The 23,520-nt window shown below is 40.1% G+C and overlaps 2 protein-coding genes across 6 annotated transcripts in view; one reads left to right on the forward strand and one right to left on the reverse strand.

Moving 5' to 3' along the window:
• Positions 1-1,505: 1,505 nt before the first annotated feature.
• Positions 1,506-23,520, forward strand: part of pak4 (p21 protein (Cdc42/Rac)-activated kinase 4) — a 42,626-nt gene continuing 20,611 nt past the window's right edge. Inside the window, exons 1-2 of one of the 4 annotated variants that reach the window (XM_086262353.1) lie at positions 1,506-1,695; positions 11,510-11,591. The gene's annotated coding sequence lies outside the window, so the exon portion shown is untranslated. Of the gene's footprint in view, positions 1,696-11,509; positions 11,592-16,541; positions 16,776-21,948; positions 21,968-23,520 lie in introns of those variants that run through there. The other 3 variants (XM_086262352.1, XM_086262354.1, XM_086262355.1) reach the window with 3 other exon arrangements.
• LOC147315115 (general transcription factor II-I repeat domain-containing protein 2B-like) lies at positions 4,554-12,485 on the reverse strand. 2 transcript variants are annotated; one of them, XM_086262357.1, is made up of 4 exons: positions 12,396-12,485; positions 11,481-11,589; positions 8,551-8,656; positions 4,554-7,759 (listed from the first exon to the last, which is right to left on the reverse strand). In XM_086262357.1, exon 4 carries the CDS (start codon positions 6,772-6,774, stop codon positions 4,915-4,917), a length of 1,860 nt encoding a protein of 619 aa, XP_086118483.1. In that variant the 5' UTR covers positions 6,775-7,759; positions 8,551-8,656; positions 11,481-11,589; positions 12,396-12,485; the 3' UTR covers positions 4,554-4,914. The 2 variants fall into 2 exon arrangements, with proteins under 2 accessions (XP_086118483.1, XP_086118482.1); XM_086262356.1 differs by having other exon boundaries at positions 11,481-11,598; positions 12,396-12,459.

Consider the following 23,520-nt stretch of genomic DNA (forward strand, 5'->3'; position numbering starts at 1 on the left):
AGCTCTGAACCAGCTGTGATGGAAATGGTGAATTCACAGATCCCCAGAGTATGCAGATGTGTTATTCTGGGATAAGGTGAGGATGTTCTGTTTCAGACACAGCTTGTCTGGGCTGTTCTCACTGCAATGCGGTGCTGAAGCTCAGCAGAGAAAAACAGTTCTTCTTTGTGAATGTTTAGCAAACATTTGCTTTAGCTGCTCTAAATTACCCTGAACTATCCCTCTGTTGCCCTGAAGCTTCTTATGGATGATCACCTCCACCTGCAGACTGTCACATATCTGCACTCCTCACTGTGCAGCTAGCTCTCTCCTATCTCTCCGCCCACCTTCCTCGCTTTCCTCATCTCCTACAGCAGCAACAGCTGCAACGCGATGACTTGTCCCTGAACTTATACTGAGGAATGATGTCGCTCCAACTTTGCCTGGCACAGAAAGTCAAATTGCATCCAAGTATCTGTTCTCAAGGCTGTAGTCCCACCTATCCATCACCACCTCTGCATCACACAGGGCCCAATAGGAGCCTGGCGCTGTATCAGCAAGTTTTGTTCCCGTCTCTCCTGGTGAATCATCAACCAACCCCATTTGCCACAGTTTTATTTACTAAAGTTAAGATAAAACCTACCATATGAGCTCATAGTGAGGTTGTTTGTCCCTGTTATTGATTGAATTGTCTCTGTTTTATCAGAATTTACTGCATATTCTACATATTAATGCATGTACGTATGTGTGCCTGCATTGCTTGGACATGGTAGATTAAAAAAACAAAACAAAACAAAACTAGCCACCCCCCAAAAATATATTTGACAACAGCATGGTAAAACTGGAATTTCTGTTTTTGGTGTGGGACCCCAGTATTTTTAGTGGCCCTCTATGAAAAAATTCTGGAGGTGCCTCTGCATGAGACTCCATCAGTCCCGCAAATATGACGATTGGCTACATTTGTAAAACAGACTGTTTTGTACCACTGTGTTTAGTCACTGTAACATTAAAACACACTCTACTGCCATGAGATCAATACATTTCTTCTAAAAATTGTATTTTTTTGTTTGTTTCTCTTGTTGTAACCTTACATTAACTCTCAAGATATAAACTTAGACAATTCTCTTATGGAAAGCATCTTGAAGTGGTTAGCAAAGGGGTTTACTGAAAGGTTCAAATTCCCAGGTTGGCTGAGACCTTTCTGGAGGTTTGGAGTTTAGATGTTCTCCCTGTGCCCTCGTGGGATCTCTTCTGTTACTCCAGCTTCCTCAAACAGTCCAAAGACATGCATGTTAGGTTAGCTGGTGATTTTAAAGCAGCTGGATGTAAGGTATATGGAGAGTGCAGAGCAAATCTTTGTCATGCCAAGAAGAAGCCATATGTGAACATATCATTGTGTTACAGCAGCGGGATAAAGAATCAAAATAGTGCAGTCTACCGGTGGGCGGTAATGTTTACCAACCACAAAGAAGAAAAAAAAAAGCCGAAGAAGAGTCGTCTCCCGGTAGCCCGTCGCTAACTCGGTTTCCATGGAGATTGGTTTCAGTTTCCCGGATGTTCCAGTTTCCTCTGTTCAACATGGCGTCGGGAAAGTAAGACTTCGGCTAATATCACACAGTTTGCCCTGAAGTTAGTCCGCTCCCGCCCTTCTGATTTTTGGAGAGTTTCCAAGTACGTCGCGGGGTCGGCAGAAAAAGTTTTCCTGGGACATCCCTGGTGAGTATCCCCGCGTGGCTCTGACTTCGGTTACCGGACCGTGCTGTGGGTTAGCTTGTGGCGCGTCTCCGCTCCCCGCTGAGCCGCTAACGGAGGCTAGCGTTAGCTGCGCTCTGGTCGGTCCGGCCAGTCCGGGTGTGAGGATACCGGAGCAGCCTCCTTGAGTCTGCTCTCCTTGTGTTTGTGTGTTAGCTGATGAATCACTCAAAGCGTAGACTAAAGCGAATCGTGTCTGAGCTGTGGAAAAAAAATCTGAGGGCCACTTGTGAAAGTTGTTAAACAATTAAAATGTGAAGCTAACTTTAGGTTCAAACTGTCTTTCTTTGCTAAGATCTCATAAGCTCACAGGATGGCTCATTTGCACACCCAGGAGACAAACGGGTTCTGGTAACTCTAAGTCTGCTAGTCTGCTTTCCGATAAGTTCAGCTGGTTCCTGATAATCAGGATCACGGTGAACTTCCGTTTTCACCTGTGAAGGAGGACTGAGTTGTTTGTGTGGGCAGGCTAAAGCAGGAAAATAGGATATTAAGCTGCTCCCTCTCTCTCTCTCGTGCATGAATGAATTCTCCTTTTTAGTCTCTTTTTCCCCTCCCGCTTCTTTTCCTCTTGGCTGGCGGATGTCATGTTATGGATTGCATTTGTGTTGTGCTTCATGAGTGTGCAGTAAGAGGAAAGGGGGGTTTGTGTTTGTAAGGTCGTGCGGTTGGTGCTGGGCACACCATACATTCCTGGGATGCCAGAGAAGCTGTATGAAAGGGTCATTCCTCTCTCTCACATATGCACCATTCCCAAACAGCAGCGGGAGCATCTACATCATATATGGCAAAATATTCATCAGGAATATTCACGTGTTAAGTTGCGAGATGGGATGCAGCTGCAAGACAGCTGATATCCATCTACTAGTAAGTGAGATAAACAGTTAAGTTTATCTGCTGGAGAGTTCAAAGGCAGTGTAATGAAAAGGTGAAAGTCTTTTAAAAAGATGTTAGTGTTTATAGCACAGAAGTGGGAACAGATAACAAGAAAAGTACATTTAAATAAACTGTGGGTACATGAGGATAGGATTTAGGCCAAAGTCTTTTAACAGTATCAGCTCAGAATTTCACAATCAGTACAGCCATATTGAAAAGTTATATTTTTGTTAGATAGTAGCTAACTGACTAATATCTGTAATTACGACAACTACTACAACTATTGTAATTACAACTAATATCTAAATTACAGCCTCAACTGAATCTGAAAGAAACAAATGGCAAGTTTACTGGAAAAAATTGGACATGTGTGTGTTTTCTTTGAGTGATTGTTCATTGTGAACAAAAACACAGCATATGTGCTGAATATGAATCTAACAGTGTTGAGATAACATGGTTTTAAAATACCTTGTTAGGTCCCTGATAATTTTAAAATTATACAAACCAAAGCCCAAAGGGACAGGTGAAAGGAAGTAATTAGCTTTTCTAGCAGAAAATGTTTAAGTTGTGTTTACTTTTTCGGGTTTCCAGAACAGCTTTAATAAAAAGCATCTTCTTCTGTCTGCTGCTAGTTGTAGAAACATTGGAATTGTCTGCTCTGTGGTGAAAAACGAGGAGCCAACTGAGGTAATCAAACAGGAAAAACAGGCTGGCAGGTTAAACAGTCATCCTCACTGACATGATATGTGGACCAGATAAACCAAATCCACGCAGGTCATAGAAGCAGCAGACAATCAACAAGTGGAAAAATAAACGACTTTGTGTGGCAGACAAGGGGCATATAGAGAGTCTGTTGGGAAAGGAGCATAAAGTGTATGCTGCTGTTTGGTTTTTGTTTGTTTTTCCTTAAAGTAGGATATCAGTATTATACTTTATTATCATCCTGAAAGGAGGCTCCAGTTGGCTCTCCCTGCAGGGTAAAAGAGGGGGTTTTGTGGTACCCTGGAGGTTTCTCAAAAAGCCTTCATCCCAGTATAAATAATCAAAACTGGTCCCAAAAGATACCGCTTAGTGTTTATTCTGCTTGCTGGCAGGAAACTTATAATACTACCTGGCAGGATAAATACATTTAACAACACTTTTTTACTTAAATTTTACTACTTCATAATAATTTCCTTTGGCTAACACAACAATAAACTACAATGTCTGCGGGTAGAAGTCTGTTGGGAACCATTGCTGCATCCATCTCTCCTTCATTTCCTGCCTTCAGTGCCTGCTGGCACTATGTAACAGGGCCAAACCTAAGAGAGCCCTGCCAGTTTCAGTCACTGACTAGCAGTTTCACTGGCTGAAATGAAACCTGTTCCTGAATTTATTCCCAAGACCATATGATTTATCGAAGTGCTGTGACTCATTACTGATGATGATTGAAATGATGACACAGATCTTTGGGGGGACAAAACAAAACTAGAACTTTTGGCCTATGGGTTAGAAATGTGTCTGGAGAAGGAAGAATAAACCGACGTATAGTAAAGCATGATCATGGCTCAATGATGTCAGAGACTTCTTTGATTCCTCAGGTAATGCAAAAGCCTACAAAGTATAACAGGCAACATGTAGTAAGTAAAATATCAGAAATCCTGGAAGAAAATGTAATGCTGTCAGTGAGGAATCATTGATGGACCTTTCAGTAGTAGTACAGTGACCCAAGCATACCTCAGAATATTGGCTTTGGGTTTCAGAAGAAGATAGATCAGGGGTCACCAACCTTTTTGAAAGTGAGAGCTACTTCTTGGGTACCGATTAATGTGAAGGGCTACCAGTTTGACACACACTTCTCAAATAACAAATTTCCTCAGTTTAACTTAATTATGTGTTATCATTAATAATTAATGATATTCATCTATGTACGGACACTAATTATGTTAATTTTTTTTCACCATAATTATAAAGAATGCAATTAGGAAACAAGGTAGGAAACATAAATATCAATATGCAACGCTTTATTTCTATATATCTCTGCAAGTATTTACATTTTGAAGTGATCACTTCTACAACATTTTCACTTACCACTAACAAATTTTAACAAATCATGCACTGTTACATACATTATTTTTGTATGTATGTAACATACAAAAAATCAACTTTCAAATTTTACAGAACTTTTCACCAAATTGGCAGCATTTTAAAGCAAATTGTCACATGTTACACTTAACAAACACATTTGTTTTTCAATAATTAAATTAAACTTTGACATGACACTGTAATGTTGCCACTGAGAACATCTAATATGGCTTTCTTTGTCTGTTAGTGGGAAACCTGGCATTGCATGCTGTTCACCAGTGTGTTGTAATCTGGGGTATAACTTGACACTGCAACTCTGAGTGAGTCTTGCAGATGTGCATCGGAGAGGCGTGTTCTGTGTTTGTTCTTGATGAAGTTCATGTCAGAAAAGGCTGATTCACAAAGATAGGTTGAACCAAACAGGCTGGCAACCTTCATAGCTGCTGTGCACACACCACTGTACTTTTCTGTGTCAACAAGGCACCAAAAGTTTGGTGCACCCAGATAGGCTTTGAGGTGGACGTCATTTTGCAATGTTACAATTTCGAATTCCACCTGTCCAGCATCCAAGCTGAACATTGAACTTAGTTGCTCAGCAATGCATGTTGTGTCCACATTCATGAAAGGATTGGAAACAAATGAGACACATGGCTCAAGCTGATCAAGGTCACAAAACCTGTTCTCAAACTCTTGACCAAGTCGGTTTATGACTTGAGTGTACTTTTCTGCAACTTTGTCAAAAGTCTCAGATGCAGAAGCATTGTCTTTCAGCACCATCTGCACAGAGGGAAAGTGCAGCACCTTTTTTCTCTGTAAATGCACAGAGAAAATGTTCATCTGGGCTTTAAATCCATTTAAAGCACTTATCATGTCAGCAACAGTCTTACCTTTGCCTTGCAGCTCACAGTTCAAATGGTTCAGTTTCCCAGTAATGTCTGTTAAAAACGCAAGGTCAAGTGTCCACTCAGTGTCCTCCAGCAGAGATGTGTCTTCCCCTTTGGATTGCATGAACTCCTTGATTTCACCCAAAAGTGACAAAAAATGAAGCAAAATCCGTCCCCTGCTGAGCCATCGGATTTCCGTATGTAGTAGCAGGTCACCATATTCAGCTGACAGCTCCTCCAATAGCACCTTGAATGTTCTGTGCTGTTTAGCTCTGGAGCGGATGCTGTTTATGATCTTCACGACGGGAGTCATGACGTGCTCGAAGCCGATCACGTTTGGGCATAACGCCTGCTGGTGAATGATGCAGTGGTAATGCATGAAGTTTGGGAACTCTGTGTCACCTTTACAGTGAGCGATGAATCCCGTATGTCGCCCGATCATAGCAGGAGCCCCGTCGGTAGTCACTGATACCAGCTTTTCCAACGGTACCTTTTTCTTCGCGAAAAACTCCTTCACCGCGTTATAGATGTCAACTCCCTTCGTTGTTGTCTTTAGCGGCAGTAGTGTCAGAAGTTCTTCTTTTGTGGAGAAACCATCAAATACCATCCGGATAAAGACCATCAGCTGTGCTGTACTGCTGCTGTCGACGGACTCGTCACACTGGATGCTAAACCAACTGCACTTTGCCAGATCCTGATCCAACTGATCGGCCAAGTTCCCGGACATAGCCGACACTCTTCTAACAATTGTAGTTGCCCCCAGCTGGACATCAGAGAGAGTGGAGATTACATCGTTTCCATATTTCTCGTCTTTAAGCACAGTTTTTGCAATTATCATCATTGCTTCTTTGAAATACTCCCCGTCTAAAAATGCCTTCTTTTTCTTAATCATGAAATGTGTAGCTCTAAATGAGGCTTCGGTTGCTTTTTGAGAGTTTTTCACCGGTCTCGTGAAAAAAGACTGCTGTTTGCTCAAACCTGCCTTTAATTCGCGGGCCTTTTCCGCTCGCAGTGTGCTGCCCTTTGGGTAGTTAGCATGGTAGCTTGTGTGACACGTTCGGAAATGTCTCTCCACGTTGTGCCGCTTTGCCGTTGCCACAGTTGCCCCGCAAATGAGACACACGCATGAATCTTTCACAGTGGTAAAAAAAAAACTCTTCCTCCCATTCACTGTGAAAATTATATGTTTTCTTCCTTTTTTCCGCCATGTTTTCCTCATCTCCTCACCTTTGCCTTTGCTGGTCTTCACGGCAACTGTTTCCGTGGAGACCAGCTAGCACTAAATATTAGATCATGATCTAATATTTAATAATAAACATTTTTTTAATATATTATCTCTAACAAATTAACGCCAATGCAATTGTGATTAAAAAAATAGCAAGAAAAAATAAAAATAGATGCAGCTTACTGGTAAGTTGTTATGGTGAGCTATTTTTAGAACAGGCCCGCGGGCGACTCATGTGGTCCTTGCGGGCGACCTGGTGCCCGCGGGCACCGTGTTGGTGACCCCTGAGATAGATAGTGTCTGTCTGAACCATTAATATGGAGAAGCTGTGGTGGGACTTGACTAAGGTAGTTAGAAAGAAGTGTACTTATAGTTACACACTTTGAGGTGCTGTTTTATGCAAAGTTTACTGGACAAAGCTAGACAAACTTCTTCCATAATAAAGGCCCATTTGGCAGCTATTTCAGTGTGCAATGTAGGCTTTGGTGATAAACCTGCTGGACATTGAATTTATGCCAACAAACCTAATACACAATGGGGCTAAAGAGTTTTTGCTTGTAACTGTATTTAGCAGTAAAGAAGAGGCATTCAAAAATATGTCTGATCACTCACTATATGCTACTTTTTTCAAATTCCTCTGCAGTTTCTGTATTTCCTTTGCTCATATTTATAATGCAAGCTGCAGTACCTAAAATCTACTGAGTCTGAAGGATTCACTCCAAGCAGATTTAAGAGTTTTTCTTGATTCCTGGCCAGTTTTTAGGTGAATCACAGCAGAGGAGTCGAGCCATAAAGGTGGAAATGATCAGAAATCACAGATGACTGTTGACAGATGTGTCCAGCAGGAGACAGAGCTGCTGGCAGGAGGGATGTTGTCATTGCTTTGATGCAAACTGACCAGAAGGGCCCGAATGCAGCTGCTGTTCAGGCTTCTTCTGTGAAGTCCAAACAGCTTTCACAGCGATGTACAAGGTGATGGCTGGAGGCAAAAGGGCAATAACAGGCAGGAGCATGAGGTGTGTGGGGGATTTGTTATTGAGTAAGAAAATGATGGTATTGGGGGGCAAAAAAAAATAAAGAAACAATTTTCTGGTGTGGTCTGAGTAAAGGGCAACAGGGTGTCTATTTCAAAAAAGAGATCAGAAAGTTGCAGCCACTATGTTTCCAGGTATGAAACTTTGAAGACATGACGGCTGTCTGGCACATTTGATTACATTTGACTAGTCTGCGATGCACGGTTTTCCTTTTTCACTTAGTTCTGATCTTGTGTGATGACTTGAGGTGGAAAAATGAACTTCTGAGCCTTTGAATAGTTGAATTGTAATCAATTCAAATTTTTAAAATGTAGGAAATTAATTTCCTTCATTTATAAATAACCGTGAAGTTCATTAGTCACCACCACCAACAGCAATTAAAGCCTCTACAACCCCACATTTTAGTTTGTAATATATAGAATAATGTGTTAATAAAAAACAACAGTTTTGACCTTTAGTCAACAGAGATAAAAAAAAATAGGATACACTCCTCTTATCTTATAACTAATACTATGGCTCAAGCTCAAATTAGCAGAAGAAATGGTTGCCTAAATGTTTAATTGGGTTAAAATCTTTACCCGATGAAATGTACCATTATAGGCTGAGCTTTATAAGGCCATTGCGGAATATAGTAAGTGGAGTAAGTTCCCCCTATGAAACCAGAAGCCTATGAGAGTGGGAGGTCTTGACTATTTAGAAGTTCTTTGTTTGTATCCACATGTGAAGTTGCAATTACCTCCATTTTCTTTCTGTCCTGTTTGTGTCGTTGCTTGTTGAGTTGATGCTGTAGTGGAAACATTAAAATCTGACTTTTCTCATGGGGCCTGATCGCACAGATAAAACTGTGTGTGAGAGAGGAATCAGAGTTTAGTGAGTAAAAAGAGGGAGAAAAGGGGGGGGGGGGGGGTGTTTGTGGAGAGGTGAGCTGCAGAGGTAACGGTAAAACAGATTTAGCTGCAGGCTAACAGCCAAAGATCTGCCCATACTGAGAAAAAAACCCCAAGACTTTAAAACAAGATCGTTTTAATTCATTAATTTCTCCTTTATAAGCTCTGTTTTTTTGCAAGTATATTTTATAGATCAGTGTTTAACAACCACATGTAAAATTTCTGAAACCAAGCTTGAAATCGTGACATCAAGCTGCCAAAAAAAGCTTTGGAACAAAAACCTACTTGTCTTACTTTTTCTCCCTAAACATAAGTTAATTTTTTATTAAAAATCTGCTCTGTGTATAGGCTGCCACGATTAGTCGACTAGTCACGATTACGTCAACTATCAAAATCGTCGACGACTAATTTAATAGTCGACGCGTCGTTTGAAGCTTTGTAAGATCACAAAAGACGCAGGAATAAGTAGCAGGATTTAAGAGTGTAATAACGGACTGAAACAGAAGATGGCAGCACATATTTTTAAAAGCGCTCCGACGTTTTCAGAGACGTCTGTTACCCACTAGCTCGATAGCTAGCCGGGGGCAAGGCTCATTAGAGCCCGTGAGAACACCGGACTCCCGGCTAATCGTTTTCAAACCCACCGCCGTCTTTCGCTACTCAGGTTAAATATATATGAGTCACTTAGATAACTTAAAAATGTTATTGTTTGGCTTTTTTTTAGTATTTTATTTGTTCCTGAGTAAATCGGTTTGGCTGAGATTAAAGTTATAGTTTTTACACAGCTGAATAAACGTCAAGCAGACAGCTGATTATCAGAAGTGTGAGATGCTCGAGAATAGAGCAGGGCGAAATGGCCAAAAATATTTATCACGATATATATTTGAAAATTTGCGATAACGATATAACCGACGATATAATTGATGTGAGACAAAATACAACTCCACAACATTACTAGCGCAAAAAGACAACCTTCCATTTATTTTCACTTAAACAAGAAGCTGGTTTTTATGTACATTAAAGCTTTATAAAAATGTAACAGTGCAAATGCAAATTCCTTGCTGAAAGTTTAACCAAAAGGCATTTCCAGTAGAAATGGGCTGACATATCCTGAGCATAAACATGTATAATATCCACTGAAGTTAAAAAAAGGTGCTTTGCAACATTAAACTGCAGTGTGCAGTACGCATTTTTTGGACCATAAGGTGCACGGGATTATAAGGCACATTAAGCGAAACAAAGCAGTCAGATAAATCAAACTTTATTAAACTCCTTCTTGCTTCCTCCACTTCTGTACCATTGATTCATTAATGTTGAATTCTCTGGCAGCTGCTCTATTCCCATGTTGCTGCAGTATATTAATGACTAACCTCGTATTGTGGATGGATTGTCTCAGTTGTTCTCCTGACTGAAGTTTGGTCCGTTTACAGCATCCTGCCATGCGATTGCATTTGTCTCTAACCATGAAGAACCTTCACGTTAACTTTTATAAGTGGAAAAGTGTTAGTGTTCGTCCTCCAGCTTCACTGTTTATGTTATGCTAACATAGCTGTGTCGCTAGCGATCACGTAGCACATCATTATATACCAGCTAGCCCAACTTCAGTAACCCTACAAACGTCACTGCTGTTTAGTTTCCTGTCTTCATTTATGTTGGAAGTGATAGCAGAGCTGTACGTTTGAATTTTTCAGAAATCTCTCAGTCAGAACATGCTATATCATGCTTAGGTAACTAGCGAAACTAGCGAGCTAACTTCCGCTAGCTTCCTGCTAACTTCTAACTCCGTTAAATGTAATAACTTTTGTTTTCATGGATGCCTGGAAGTTAAACTTTATAGTTACACCTGGTAAAGCAGCAATGCTGATCGTTTTATTAAAGATGAAAGAATTTAGACAGTTTTTAACTCTTAAGTGATGCTGCAGTGTTGTTTGACCTGAAGATTACGGAGTTTAGGACCCAGATTACTCCCAGATTTAAGAGCATCTTAGTCCGACAAATATGACAATAACAACGGCCGGCTTGCATGTTCTGCAAAAAAACGTGCTTTGTTGTGTATCTGACGGACAAAGACCAAACCAGTTCCACATCACGGAAGTTGCACCATTTTTACAAACCAATTCTGGTTCATCTGTTTCACTCAACAATCGGCCATGTGCGTATGAAAACAAAGGCACTGCGCATGCGCGTTTTACTCCCATTCTATCACGATATTTCATTTTCCTATCGTTGCCTAACATTATACCGGTATTACCGTGAACGGTATAATATGGCCCAGCCCTACTCGAGAATATACTCCGGTGTCCTGTTATATTTTAGATAGCAAGGAGTTTATTAAACTTCACCGAAACAATCTGCAAATTTCATTAAAATGTAATAAACTATCATCTTGTCTTTATTTTTAGTTAGCACCTTAAACACTTAAAGCTGTAAGCTAATGATAGTTATATAAGAGCAGATGCTGCTGGTGCAATAAGGTGTACGTTTTACATCCAATGGATGATGATCTGATTAGTCGACTAATCGCAAAATTAATCGGTGACTAGTCGACTATCAAAATAATCGTTTGTGGCAGCCCTATCTGTGTAGGACTCGATTAGTTGTTTGTGGTGTGCTCCACATCCAACTTCAACCACCAAATGCAAATTATCATCTTTAAAAGTGGAAGATGTGGACATTATCAGTACATATGACAAGATTTAGGTGAAAAATCATGTTCAGGGGGTGGAAAAAAAGGAAGGGAAGATGAGGGATAGGGGAAAAACAGAAATGATACACTTACATCAGATATTGTGATTCTCACTGTAACAGGGAAAGAGGTCCAGGCTTATTGCATTAGAGGGGGGAAAATCCTCTGTGGAATGACTGAAGGAGCCAAGATCAACAGAGCCCTGTAAGTGCTCAGGAACAGAGGCAAGAACACACGAATAACATGAATAATAATAATTGTCATCATCATAATAACGCAAAAAAAAAAATCAGTATTAAAAAAAAGGAGCTCATTTTTGACAGTTTTTGGTGTTCTGTGTCTGTGTCTGGAAAAATTGAAATACTTTACAGTGAGTTTGTTTTGCAATTGATATCATCATTTTATCTTTTACACTGAGTGAAGCTTGAAATCTGCATTCTTAGCCACAGTTGAAGACAAAATAGGACTTTAGAGCTTCTTATATCGAGTCTTTTAACGATGGTCAAGCAAAGCAAGTCAGTTTCAGCACCATGGGGCATCATTTTCTGACATTTTGTTGATTAAATTGAATTGAATCCCAGCATGCACTTATGTTTGCTCGCACAGTTGTCCTACTTTAAGCTGATAAGGCAAGCTTGCTCATATAGAGATTTTACAAACGATATCGATATTTGTGGATTTTGGCTGTTTTTTTTTACCTGAGTTGTGCTGGTGTATGGCAGAAGTGCGAGGGCAGACACAAGGGAAAAGCAGATTTTTTTGTTTTTTCACTTGCATAACTTTAGATACTTGGGTGTGTAACATGTTACCTTTGCCATATATGTGATGAAAAATAAGGATAAGCCTGTTAAATCCCATCAAGATGAGAAAACTACATTAGAAATTTAAAATTTGATATTTTTTAATACAAAGTTTTGAGTTTTTCATAATCCCTTCAGTGGGATTTCTGAGGAAACCACTGAATGTAACTGGAATGCTTTTTTGGCATGGAAATGTCCAGTTTCTTACCTCTGCTGAGTTTGGCGGGCGGCTCTCTCCGGTAGACCGTAATTCTTGGATCAGATGAAAGCCGGCCTCGCTAAAGAAAGAGCAGACTGGCATGAAGTTTGGCTTCTTCAGCACACCATCATCTCATTGCCTCTGTTTTCCACAACATGTCGTCATTATGTAATGATGGTGCTGTTCTGAGTCACATGCTTTACACTATACCTCAATGTTTAACACAGCTCTAACACTGAAACAACGCTTTTGTTGATGGGACTGTAGCAAATTATGATGAGAGTAGTTGAAGCAGAACTATCGTGCTTGCTGAGTCTCAAAGAAAAACACAACGTTCTTAAAAAACTTAAGAAGCCACTCCAGGTTGTCAGACTAGTTGTTAGTAAGCAGTGTTTTTGTGTGTGGCGATCTCTTATCTCTCAGCTAGTCCTGCAGCTTAAGTCAACAAACATCAGTGCTGTCTGTACTGCAGGTGCTCGATAGTTTGGGCTCTCAGGAGTTTGCAGCGTGGTTCAACCCTGCAGGCTCTTTGTCACGTCCTGCTGCAATTGGGGAGAAGAGTTAGTGTAAGGCCCTCTGCAACAAAGTTTTAGGCAGCTGGTACATAATCAGGATTGACCTGTTGGGGGACGACTACAAACATGAGCATGATTGGTGCAGTAAAGGCAATAAGTCGTTAACTTAATTTACATCATTCATTTAATTTTTCTGTTATTTCTGATAATTCGATAAACAAAAAATAATACTAATAAAATAATAGTAATAATGCATAAGTAAATAAAATGTCAACATAACTAGTGAAAAAATAATCTAATATTGATTGGTGATGATAAGTGTGGTTGGTTGTTTATTAGGATTACTCAAAAGGTTTGGATTAGTGTTTTTTGCTTGGAGGGTCTTGGCTGAACTGGATTAAGTTTCATAGTTGATCGGGATTCCGGAATTTTTTAGTCTTCTTCACCACGATGAGATGAGGCTAAATTGGACATTTTGTGTCATATCTTCACAAATGCAGATGAGATGTGAATAGAGATCATCTTAATGTTAAAAAGAAAATACCACAGACTAATTCCGATCCAGCTATCCTTCTGAATCCAGAAGGATCCTGGATTCATTTTTTCTTTTCTTTTTTTTATCTGGTGGTCTTAATGAAAAATTTTCATGACGTTGGAACGAGGTTAAATTTTCCTAAACTAAGCTTCCATAAACCTCAGTACTTCTGCATTTGTCAGTATGTGCTTAATGAGCAAAGGTCCTTCAGGTGAGTTCACAGCCAAACTAGCTCGTGTTCACAGTGTGTGTGTGCTGGGAGCTAGCTGGTGTGCTCCATGTAGCGCTCTATCTCTTTATCATTGACCTTTCCACATTCCACAACCTGCCTCTGGAAGTCAGCCCTCATTGGCTGCCACACTGCATGCTTTGTTTGAAGTTGCCGTCGGGATTGGCAGGTTTGTATGTTCCTGGATCTGATACGTTGAGTGGACTAGTTCCTGCTGTATTTTTACTCTCTGAGGAATGTGCCTTATCCTTATGGAGGCTGACACTTTGTAGTCTGTTGGAAAGCTGATAAAGCGTTGGCTTCACAGCACTCTGAGAAACTCCTGATATAAACTGATCTTGTATTCTGATGGATAAATGGGTCATATTATTATGAACCAGCCAACGGACTATTGTCTTGATGCATGCTAAATCATCCAGGTAAGTAAATCCCAAAAGGTTGATTGTGTTGATCTGGACATAGTGTGTTCAGTGGGAGAAACGCTTCGTCACTCATCCAAGTGACTTCTTCAGTCTCAGCTGACTGCAGGTTTCCCTGTGATCAGTGGTTGTTGATCAATGGTCATGACAATTTGCATTTTAATGATCAAGGAACTGACCTCACAGCCCGTTGTTCCTTCAGTGGGCTAGTTTCAGTTACTGTGCAAATGTACTGTTTATAAGACTGGGGAAACCTGCAGTCAGCTGAGACTGAAGAAGTCACTTGGATGAGTGACGAAGCGTTTCTCCCACTGAACATGCTGCGTCCAGATCAACGGAATCAACCTTTTGGCAATCGAGTATTTATTAAACTACACACCTTATAATTTTATGATTTAATTGTTCTTAGCTCTGCACTGATACTACAGAATGCACAAAATAATCTACTTCCAAACTATCTAAATTAGAGTTACATTGTGAAGTCATGGAGGAAAAAACTGTTTAAAAAAGTAAACTGTGTACCTGTCAAGGGCATAAACCTGTAGAGTAGTTGTGACTAGAAACTCCAAAAACATATACATAAAAGAAATAACATGATAAACAATGAGGTGGGCCTCTCAGTGTTCATGACAAACTTGTCTTTATCTTTTTACTCTTTCAATGTCAAAGATTTGCCCATTTGTGTTCTCGCCCTGAAATCTGTTTATTTCCCTCTTTTGAAACTAAGCAACCATATCACAATTTTTCTATGAGCAGCTTTTAAACATGTTTTTAAGCAGCGATGTTAACACAATACATTGGCAAGATTTTTGAGTCTAAGATAATGTGTTTCATCATGTAGTCTTGACATACTCGGCCTCCGCGAGTCCTCCATGTGTTGATGATTCTGTTGACATTAGCAGGCAGACGTGGTATTTCATAGCAGGCTGGACAGCACTAATTTGAGCCGTACTGGCAGGTCCTGCCATGCCTGAGTGACTCATATTGTCATGTGACAACAAACAACAACAGAAAGACCTAAAAATGTTTCAGCCAGGAAATAGCTCATCATTCATCCTTTGTTTTAACTTTACTTGGTATTTCAGAGTAAATGAATCCATTTTAGGGCTCAAACATCATTCAAACTATAGATTTACAATAAACACAACTAATACCTTATTGATTAGTCGAGTAAATAAACAGATTAGTTGTGACTGTATGTTGTGTTGACACCAAACACAAGGCCAAGTTTTCACACAGCACATCTGCACACAGTAGCTTTGCAACAGTTAAAGGAACACTTGAACAATTTTAACCCTGAGGGCTGGACTCAAAATCCCACCAAAAGGATTGATGATTTTGGTTTCTTGGTGGCTGTTTTTTTTTTTAATTGAATAGTTCATTCATCAAATCCAATCTGAGATTTAAACGTTTCCTTTTTTTCACAAGTATAGTTCAGCTTTGAATATTTTACTTCATTTTGATTCTTTTTGAACCACTTTTGTGGGAAGATGGAGCTGTGTAGTTCAACCTCACTTTTAAATAGAGAGGATGAGAAAGGAGAGGGCCTGGAGAAAAGTAAGTGAAATTGTAGAACTTCATGATAAGGTCTTCAAATTATGTTACTGTAACTTGATTCCAGCTCTTCTTCGTCCCATTAACTGTTAGGGGGTTTTATGATTTGATTTTATGGAGCCAAACAGTAGTTCATTTTAATCCATTATACTCAGAAAGGCTGGCAAAAGCAGGTAATACTCACTGACCAATGATTTGTGATTTTACAGGTCCTTAGCATAAAGATATGGCACACAAAGTATCCTCAATAGAAATCCTGTCATCCTTTCTGTCACACTTCAGGAATCTCCCGCCACAGGCATATCGTTACCTGTGCTGTCACATGATGTCACTCTGATTATGACAGCACTTGCCCAGTTTCAGCTCTAACCGGTATGACTGCGGTTAAAGGAATCCAGTAATAAAGGCAAACCAATTACCAACATTTAATCTATGGTTTCACTAATAAATACCACATAGTTTACTATTTGAAACTGTTGGTATTTTAAATGATGAACAATAAAGGTGGACAAAAGAAGATATTTGTTACAGATTAAACTTTGAAGTGTTTATGGGTAAAAAACAAAATACTTAAAGTTGGAAAAAAAATCCTCGATGTTTCAGTTCAGGGTTCCTTGAATGACAGGGCTTCTGCATCACGTGACAACTCAGGTAACAACACCTGTGACAGCAGATTCCGTGTGTGTGACAGGAAGGAAAGCGTGGGAGTGGAAGAAAAAAGGGACATTAACAGCTTTTATTTAAAAGCAGGCAGGACATAAAGTTGTGAATAGATTCGAGCTTACCCGTGCTAATCTCGCCCTCCCTCTCTCCGTCTCTCTCCCCGTGACGTCATGATACTGGGCCGGGTTTGCGACGCATTTTGAGTTTTTACGGCCGGGAGCTACAGCGTTCCTGTGTTTGTCTGTGTTTTCACGCTGGCGCTGAGTGTCTTCACTCGTGTCCACTTCGCTGTGTCTTTAAGTAAAGACACAGAGGCGCTCCGCGGAGCTGAGCTGGATTTCTCCGCGGAAGTAACTTTGCGGCTGCTGCAGGGATCCTCTCCGTGTGCTTTCCCTTCGTCCTCCGCTGCGTTTCCGACATGAGATCAGGTGGATAGTGTTTCCTGCTGGATAAACGGAGTACCTGTGCTTTAAAGTGAGTATCCTCCGCTATGAACGGCGTGTGAAATTTTACGTTTATCGCGTGGAAAGCCACTGAATAAGCGCGCAGCTCCTCGCTGGGTTGTTTGCGCTGGAAAGTTAATCCGAACAACGAAACTCTGTTGTTGAAATCTCCCCGCGTGGATTAACTGTGAGTCAGGAAAAAAGCATAATAACTTTATTGTTTGCCTAGTGAGGAGGGGAGGGGGGCAGTGAGAAAGCAAGCAGCAAGGGATGATTCCCCCCCACACACACACCACCCGCTGCTCCCATTCAAACCTGTTGCTCACCGCTCATGTTTGCGGCTGTCAGGACAGCTGCTGGACCCCGCTGTCCCACTCATGTGTCTTTCTCTGCACAAGTGTTGGTGACACATGGAGATAAGAGGGGGAGGATGGCGATTCATTGTGAACCTGTGTTTGTGGTAAGAGTTGTGAGGAAGCTTGGTTTAGCGGGACCTGAACACAAAACGTGAGGTGCAAGTATAATTTTAGCACTGTTTTATTTTTATTTAAAAAAAAAATATTAGGCTCCTTCACAAGGGGTAAAATAATGAGTAATAAAACTGTAACTGTAATAAAATTTAGGTTGAAGGTTCAGGATAAGCAGTTTTTCCCACATGTAAACCATTTAGGCCTTCCACTGCAGGAAGCTCAGTGGGACTGTGATTTTTAAGGCTTTTTTTCAAGTGGGGTTTATATTTAAGTTTAAAATGCTTCTTTCTCTATCACATAGCCAAAAATATCAGGGAAGTGCGGGATTTCTGGTGAGAAAGGTAACCCAGCTGCCTGTGCATTTTTCAACTGGAATTATAATTTATTTATTTTCTTTCTTTCTTTTTAAAATTTGTCCAGGACTCAGAGCCTGATCTTACTTCTCTGAAAGAGAAGCATGAAAAGCCTTAATAATAGTTGTATTAACCTGTTTCAGTCATGGTCTCAGGGTTGTATGGAGTTTTGTGCATTTCAGCCACTTATTCTGCTTTCTGGAGGGCAAAAAGTGCTACAATAATAGGTGCATGTTCAACACCTCTGTTGGCCCCTGCGGTGATGCTGAAGTTTAGACTGTCGTATATAAACTCCGTGTTATGAACAGACTGACGCTGTGAGAGCAGTCAGGAGCTCCAAGGTCACAGAGTGTGCTGTGTCTCTGCACTGCATTTGTAAATCTGAGAAACTTTGGCAGAGAAGTACTGTCCTCTCTCTATCTGTGTGCGTGTGTGTGTGCAGTAGTGAGAGTACAGGCTATTAGTTATCAGCCCTGATTCTGCAGAAGAAAGCTAATGAAAGCACACCACAACAACAGTGACAACTACCAGCAAACAGCAGAGGTAATCAGAACCCTGCAGTTCGCTTTCTGGTGCTTCACTCTTTAAACCCCCCTCTGTTTTCCATCTCACTCCAGAGTTGTTACCTGTGTATTCAGCTTTGGTGATACAAGGCGTGAGAAATTTCCGCCTGACAAACATTCGGGTGAGTTTTTTGTTCTTGCCTGGCAACTCTGTACTCCACCATTTGCATTGGCAGGTTACCAGGTATCATTTAGAGATAATTTAATACCTCAGCCCTAGAAAATGTGCCTGGCTGTTAAATTTAAAGCGTTTATCAGTCATTGTGGCTTCATGTAAACATGAGAGTTCCTGTGCTTTAATTAAACATATTCCCACGGTCCAACAGCTTTAAGATAGGTCAGCAATATTTGAAGGGGCCTTCAAACTTGTGAAAACCAAATAAAAATGTACAGAACTGATCTGATATCTAATTATTTGTAAGGTTTTTTTTGTTTGAGGGGTTTTTTGTTATAGATTGAGGGACTTTTTTACTCCACATTAGCAAAACTGAATGGTCTTACTTGCAAATGTAACTTTCATATTTTCAGAATTTATTAACTGCGGCACTTTTTCCTTCTTTGGTAAAGCCAGCGAGATTGTGACATTGTTATACATCATTATATCTGAATTTCTGCTTATTTTTAAGTGTTTTATTAATGAAAATAGATATTAGTCTTTAGTTGGTGAAAATGACAATACTGGTTTCTTTGCAGGAAGGTCACTGACTAACAAGTTACTACATGGGGTGATGAACATCTGTGCTACTTGGCATAATAGTCTAATTTATAACGCTGCCTTAAAGATATAGTTTGACTTTCTGAAGTTTATCAACACCTGAGTGCCGTAAGTGCATCCTTAGAAAGTTAGCTATGTGAGGTATGCCTGAATGGAGAAAAACAATTAGCTTGGAGGGGAAAAAACTGTAATGCATGCAGAGCAGGTGTCCTTAACTAATTATGCCAATAAAATATAACATCCACTGGCGGGTGGCAGTGTTTTACCTGTAGTTCTGGTGATGTTTCCAGATATGTGTTGCTGGGTTGTTGTTGTTGTTTTTTTTTTATACTTCTGTTTTCATCTCAGGGAGGCTTTGCATTTTCTTAAATAGAATGATGTGTTAATGATTTGACTGCTTAAATAATGATGGCATTACCTTGTTTCACTATCTTGTGGTGCAAATTGGTATTGCATCAAAGTGCAGCAAAGTGCTAGTGCGTGGTTGTACTTGATATCTGTTCTTGATATCTCCTCAAGTCATAGTGGCTGTTTCTTCACACCCTGTTGATAGCTTTAGTTAAATTTAGAGGGGAAAAGAATAATACTAATAAAAATTAACTTTATAGTATCTTTCCAACTGAAAATGGTACGAATGTTTCACATATAGGCAAAGAGTCGCTGCTACCTGATTTAAAAGGAAAATAGACATTTCTGTGTTATTTATGATGAAAAGAAATGCATTTTATACTCAGTAACTTCTTAAAAATCAAAGTCCTTGTGATTTTCCTTTGATCAGGAAGACTTGAACCTAAAATCTGTTTCAGGTGCTATTTAAGATTTTGCTTTATCTTAAATAACCACTGAAAAATCAGGCTTTTCATACTGCTCCATCATAAATGGACTGTGACTGCCATTTAGCCAACTGATGCTGTTTATAGAAAGAGAGAAGAAGAGAGACATTTGTAAGTTAAATAGAGCCACATCAAACGTATGTCTGCAGTACAATCAGAGGGATCATTCCTAACAAATCCCTCTGTGTACTGTATATTTGGATCTGGTGCCAGTTCAGAAGCAGCCTTTCATAGTGCGGTCCCCGTCATTACACCGCCTCTCGATGTCTCTCAGAGTGCAGACCACCCATAATGTACAATACGTGAAACAGGCCGGAGGACAGCAGCTTCGTCCAGAGCTCATCAGCCCGGCTCTGCCCCACTGACCAGACAGGCTTTCTCACGGTTCAGCCAGGCATACAGCAGAGGAGGTTAAATTAAGGAGGGGGAGGAGATGGAAAACGCTTAAAGGGAAAAGGAGAACAGGGAGATGGAGATATTGAAGGGAATTTTGGGAGCAGATTGAGAGCTAAATGGCGGGTGGTGGGGTGAGAGGATGGTGAGAGATGGATTTTTTTTTTTTTTTGTTTGCAGTAGGAGGGAGGGGAAAATACAGGGGAGCTGTAACTACACTGATTGTTGTGTTTAGGGAGGGATGTGCTTGTTTTGCTCAGAGAGGACAAATTATAGATGTTTGAGGGGGTGATGCAGTGCAGTCCTGTCCCATTTTGCCTATTTGTGACAACCAAACAATCAAGAGCTCAACCAAGCAGGACACTTCCTGTCCAGCCCAGCTGTGCCAGCCACAGTCAGGTCCAGAAATACTGGGCCTGTGTAATTCCTAAACAGTTGATGCAGAAAGTCTGGACTTTGTTTTAAAGTCAACTGTGGTGGTGGACAAATATTTATGACCGCACCATGTGCTGCCTAGATGTTAGTTGTCCAGTTTATTTAATCCATTTGCACATGTGAGATTGTTTTGGAGTGATTCAGATCTCTGATCAAATAGGGCTGTGCGATTTGACCAAAATCTCATATCCCGATATAAGACATCGATAACGATATAAATCACAAAAATTTAAAATTTTCTGTAAATTCTGTGAATCTCGGGCAGCTCCACTTGCGTGAAGTGTTTCCAGCTGGGCGTCATGTAGCTGGAGTCGAATGTTTTAACCGATGCATGAAACTATACATGCCGTTTTCTTTGTAAGCATTTATTACACGGCGTGCTGCGGGGAAAAGCCTGTTCCAACGTTTGAGTGTATGGTTTATTTTTTTAGCACCTGGCGGCTCTTTTTGGCTTCTCATCTGTAAACACCCTTCATACTCTTTCATGTGATTCAATTTATTTTGAAAAGTCTCAAAAGGATCTTGAACTTTATTGTGAAAGGTTTATGTGTAAACTAAACCAGCGGACACGCGATGGTTTTACCGTCGTTGTTGCTAACGACAACGCATAAAAACAGGCGCTTGTCTGTCAGTAGTGTGGTTATATTAAATATAAAAGAAAGAGAGAACTTTAAGAAATTAAAATAGCCACTACAGTGACCATCAAAACGATGAAAAAATATTGCCGTAAACGTTTATTTTGCAACGCCACGAAACAAACGATAGCGTAAAATGAAACGATAGATGTTTTTATATCGTCATCCGATATATATCGTTATATCGAAAAGCTTGTTAGGCAGATTTTACTTGCATACAATGAAATTGCTTTTCAAACTAAGCTCAGTTAAAACTTTTACTCACTTCTGCAAAAAAACCCCGCTTGGCTGCTAAATTATGCAGAGCATTCAGTCACTTAGTTACGTTAACCTCTGGTTGAAGTTCATATCTGTTATATATTTTCTGTATTCTCTATTTCAACTTTTTTTTAAACAGTAAAAGCTAGAAGAGTGGTGTCTGGTTTGGTCTCCAAACACATTAATTTATGTGTTTGTTTTGAGATCAGTGGGCTTTTATAGGCCAAGATGTTAAAGAAATATGCAAAGAAAAATGCAACTTCAGCAAAATGTTTTTTTTACTAACAAGCATACTTATTTTTGTGCCAATAGTTTGAGACCTTTTATGAATAGTATAACAAAAAATTTTAATTGTCACTTATGACTTTGTCTTCCAGCATTCATGAAAAAAGGATAAACAGTCTTTTTTTTCATTAATTATATTTATGTTGTTGTTGTTGTTGTTGTTGTTATTTTGACCCCTTTCTTAAAGCTGAAACTTGCAGTTTAATTCAGATCGTGTCTCTGTGACAGGAGGAGATCCTTCCATCAACAAAATCTGTCAAGAGGAAGTTAAAGATTTCAAAAGGTGAAGATGAGGAACAATCTTTCATGGTTTCACCTTCGTCTTTGGAGTTTTCTCCTTTGGTCTGATTTTGGCAGCGCGTAGCTAAGGTGTTGGCAGGCTGTCAGCTGTCTGTCTTGTAATTTAGTTTAAGTTCAGATCCAGTCAAATCAGCTGTTCACTGATCATATATAACAGAAAGTGTGGGTTAAGGCAGTGAGCCTGTATCCCCTTACATAACAGTAGTAGTATTTTTCCATCAATTTTGGCTGTTTGATAAACAAAAATGTACCTGGTTATTCTTCAGGTTAGTGCACTTGAATGGACCGTTTTTAACACGCTCATTCTGTGTTGTGTGCTGGGATGAATGAGTTACTGACTCATCTCTGTTGTTATTTTGTCCTGACAGGCTTGTGCAGTTATCATCTCCTGATTGAACTGCATGCCTGGACTCACTTGTCCTTTCATGTAAACTTTGTCTTTGCACCCACACACTTAGGTTTGTTCATGCAACAGTGAAGCAACCTGTGAGAGAAGAAGGTTTGCTCTCAAATCAAACGGGATCTCTGAGGTCAGAGCTCCATAATCTGTTTACTGTTTGCCACTCGGCCTTTGTTACTTATGAATCTTATCATTTCTTGGCTCTTGAAGGCCGCAGTAAAATCTTGTTTTTTACCCACAGCCATTTGGCTCAGAGCTCCGCATATTTCCAAATGCAAGAGAAAGAAAAAGCAGAGGATTTGAAAGCCGCAGGGCTCTTTGATTCAAGGCCAGACCGCCACAAATATGAGATGCTCAATGTCATTATCAGCCCTCACATGTGTTTTTTGTACTGATTTCCTGTATGTAACAGGCCCCTGTGCTTTGTTGTATATTACAACTTAATCAGTCAGATAACTGTTTGTATTTAAATGTAGGAGTATAAGGTTTGTGTTACTGTAGTGTGGTAATCCTCCTCAGTCTTTTGTCATAACTTTTTATCCTTCCTTTAGGCAGTGCTTTCTTTCAGTTCCTTTCAGTTCAGATGCATTGACTGACTGTTTTGGTGTCTCAGCCCAAACACTAATGATAGGCCTCTGTGGTGATTTATTCTCCTCTCCCTGTTGTCACCAGACTCATTATAACTGGAAAGAGGCATTTATCATCCATGTTGTAACTGTGCTGTTGCAAGTCAGCTGCGAGTCAGTTCTGCTAATGGGAATTAAATCCAGAGTTGGGAGCTGGGTGGGGATTCCAGGGAAAAAACTGAATATGTGTTCAAGTGTGAAGCTAAATTTTTGATCTGGTCAAAAAAAGTCTGCATGCTTCAGCTTTGCTCACTAAACCTAAAGCAATAAGAGTGGCTGTTGTCACACATGACTTCCAGATGCTGTTGTTTGTTTTTTAGCATTATTAGCATTAGCACCAGTGTTAGCTTTCCCTGTCTGCTTGTGAAATGCTGACTTGTTGACTCTGTTTCTCGTATTTTAAGGTTCTGCAGTTCTTCATGTCATGTTATTTGAACAGAGGCGAGCTCCCAAAAACTGTTACTCGGCCCCTCAAAAGTTTTGTGATCAGTATGCATGCGTAGTAGGTCT

The sequence above is a fragment of the Aulonocara sp. 'chitande type north' Nkhata Bay genome, linkage group LG14 (genome assembly GCF_057382095.1).
Source record: "Aulonocara sp. 'chitande type north' Nkhata Bay isolate Kocher_YH1m ecotype deep benthic linkage group LG14, A_spYH_male_GT1.1, whole genome shotgun sequence".
Taxonomy (NCBI): Eukaryota; Metazoa; Chordata; class Actinopteri; order Cichliformes; family Cichlidae; genus Aulonocara; species Aulonocara sp. 'chitande type north' Nkhata Bay.

Coding starts and splice junctions, on each gene's coding strand:
- LOC147315115 (XM_086262357.1), bottom strand. CDS start 6,774: ATGAGGAAAACATGGCGGAAAAAAGGAAGAAAACATATAATTTTCACA.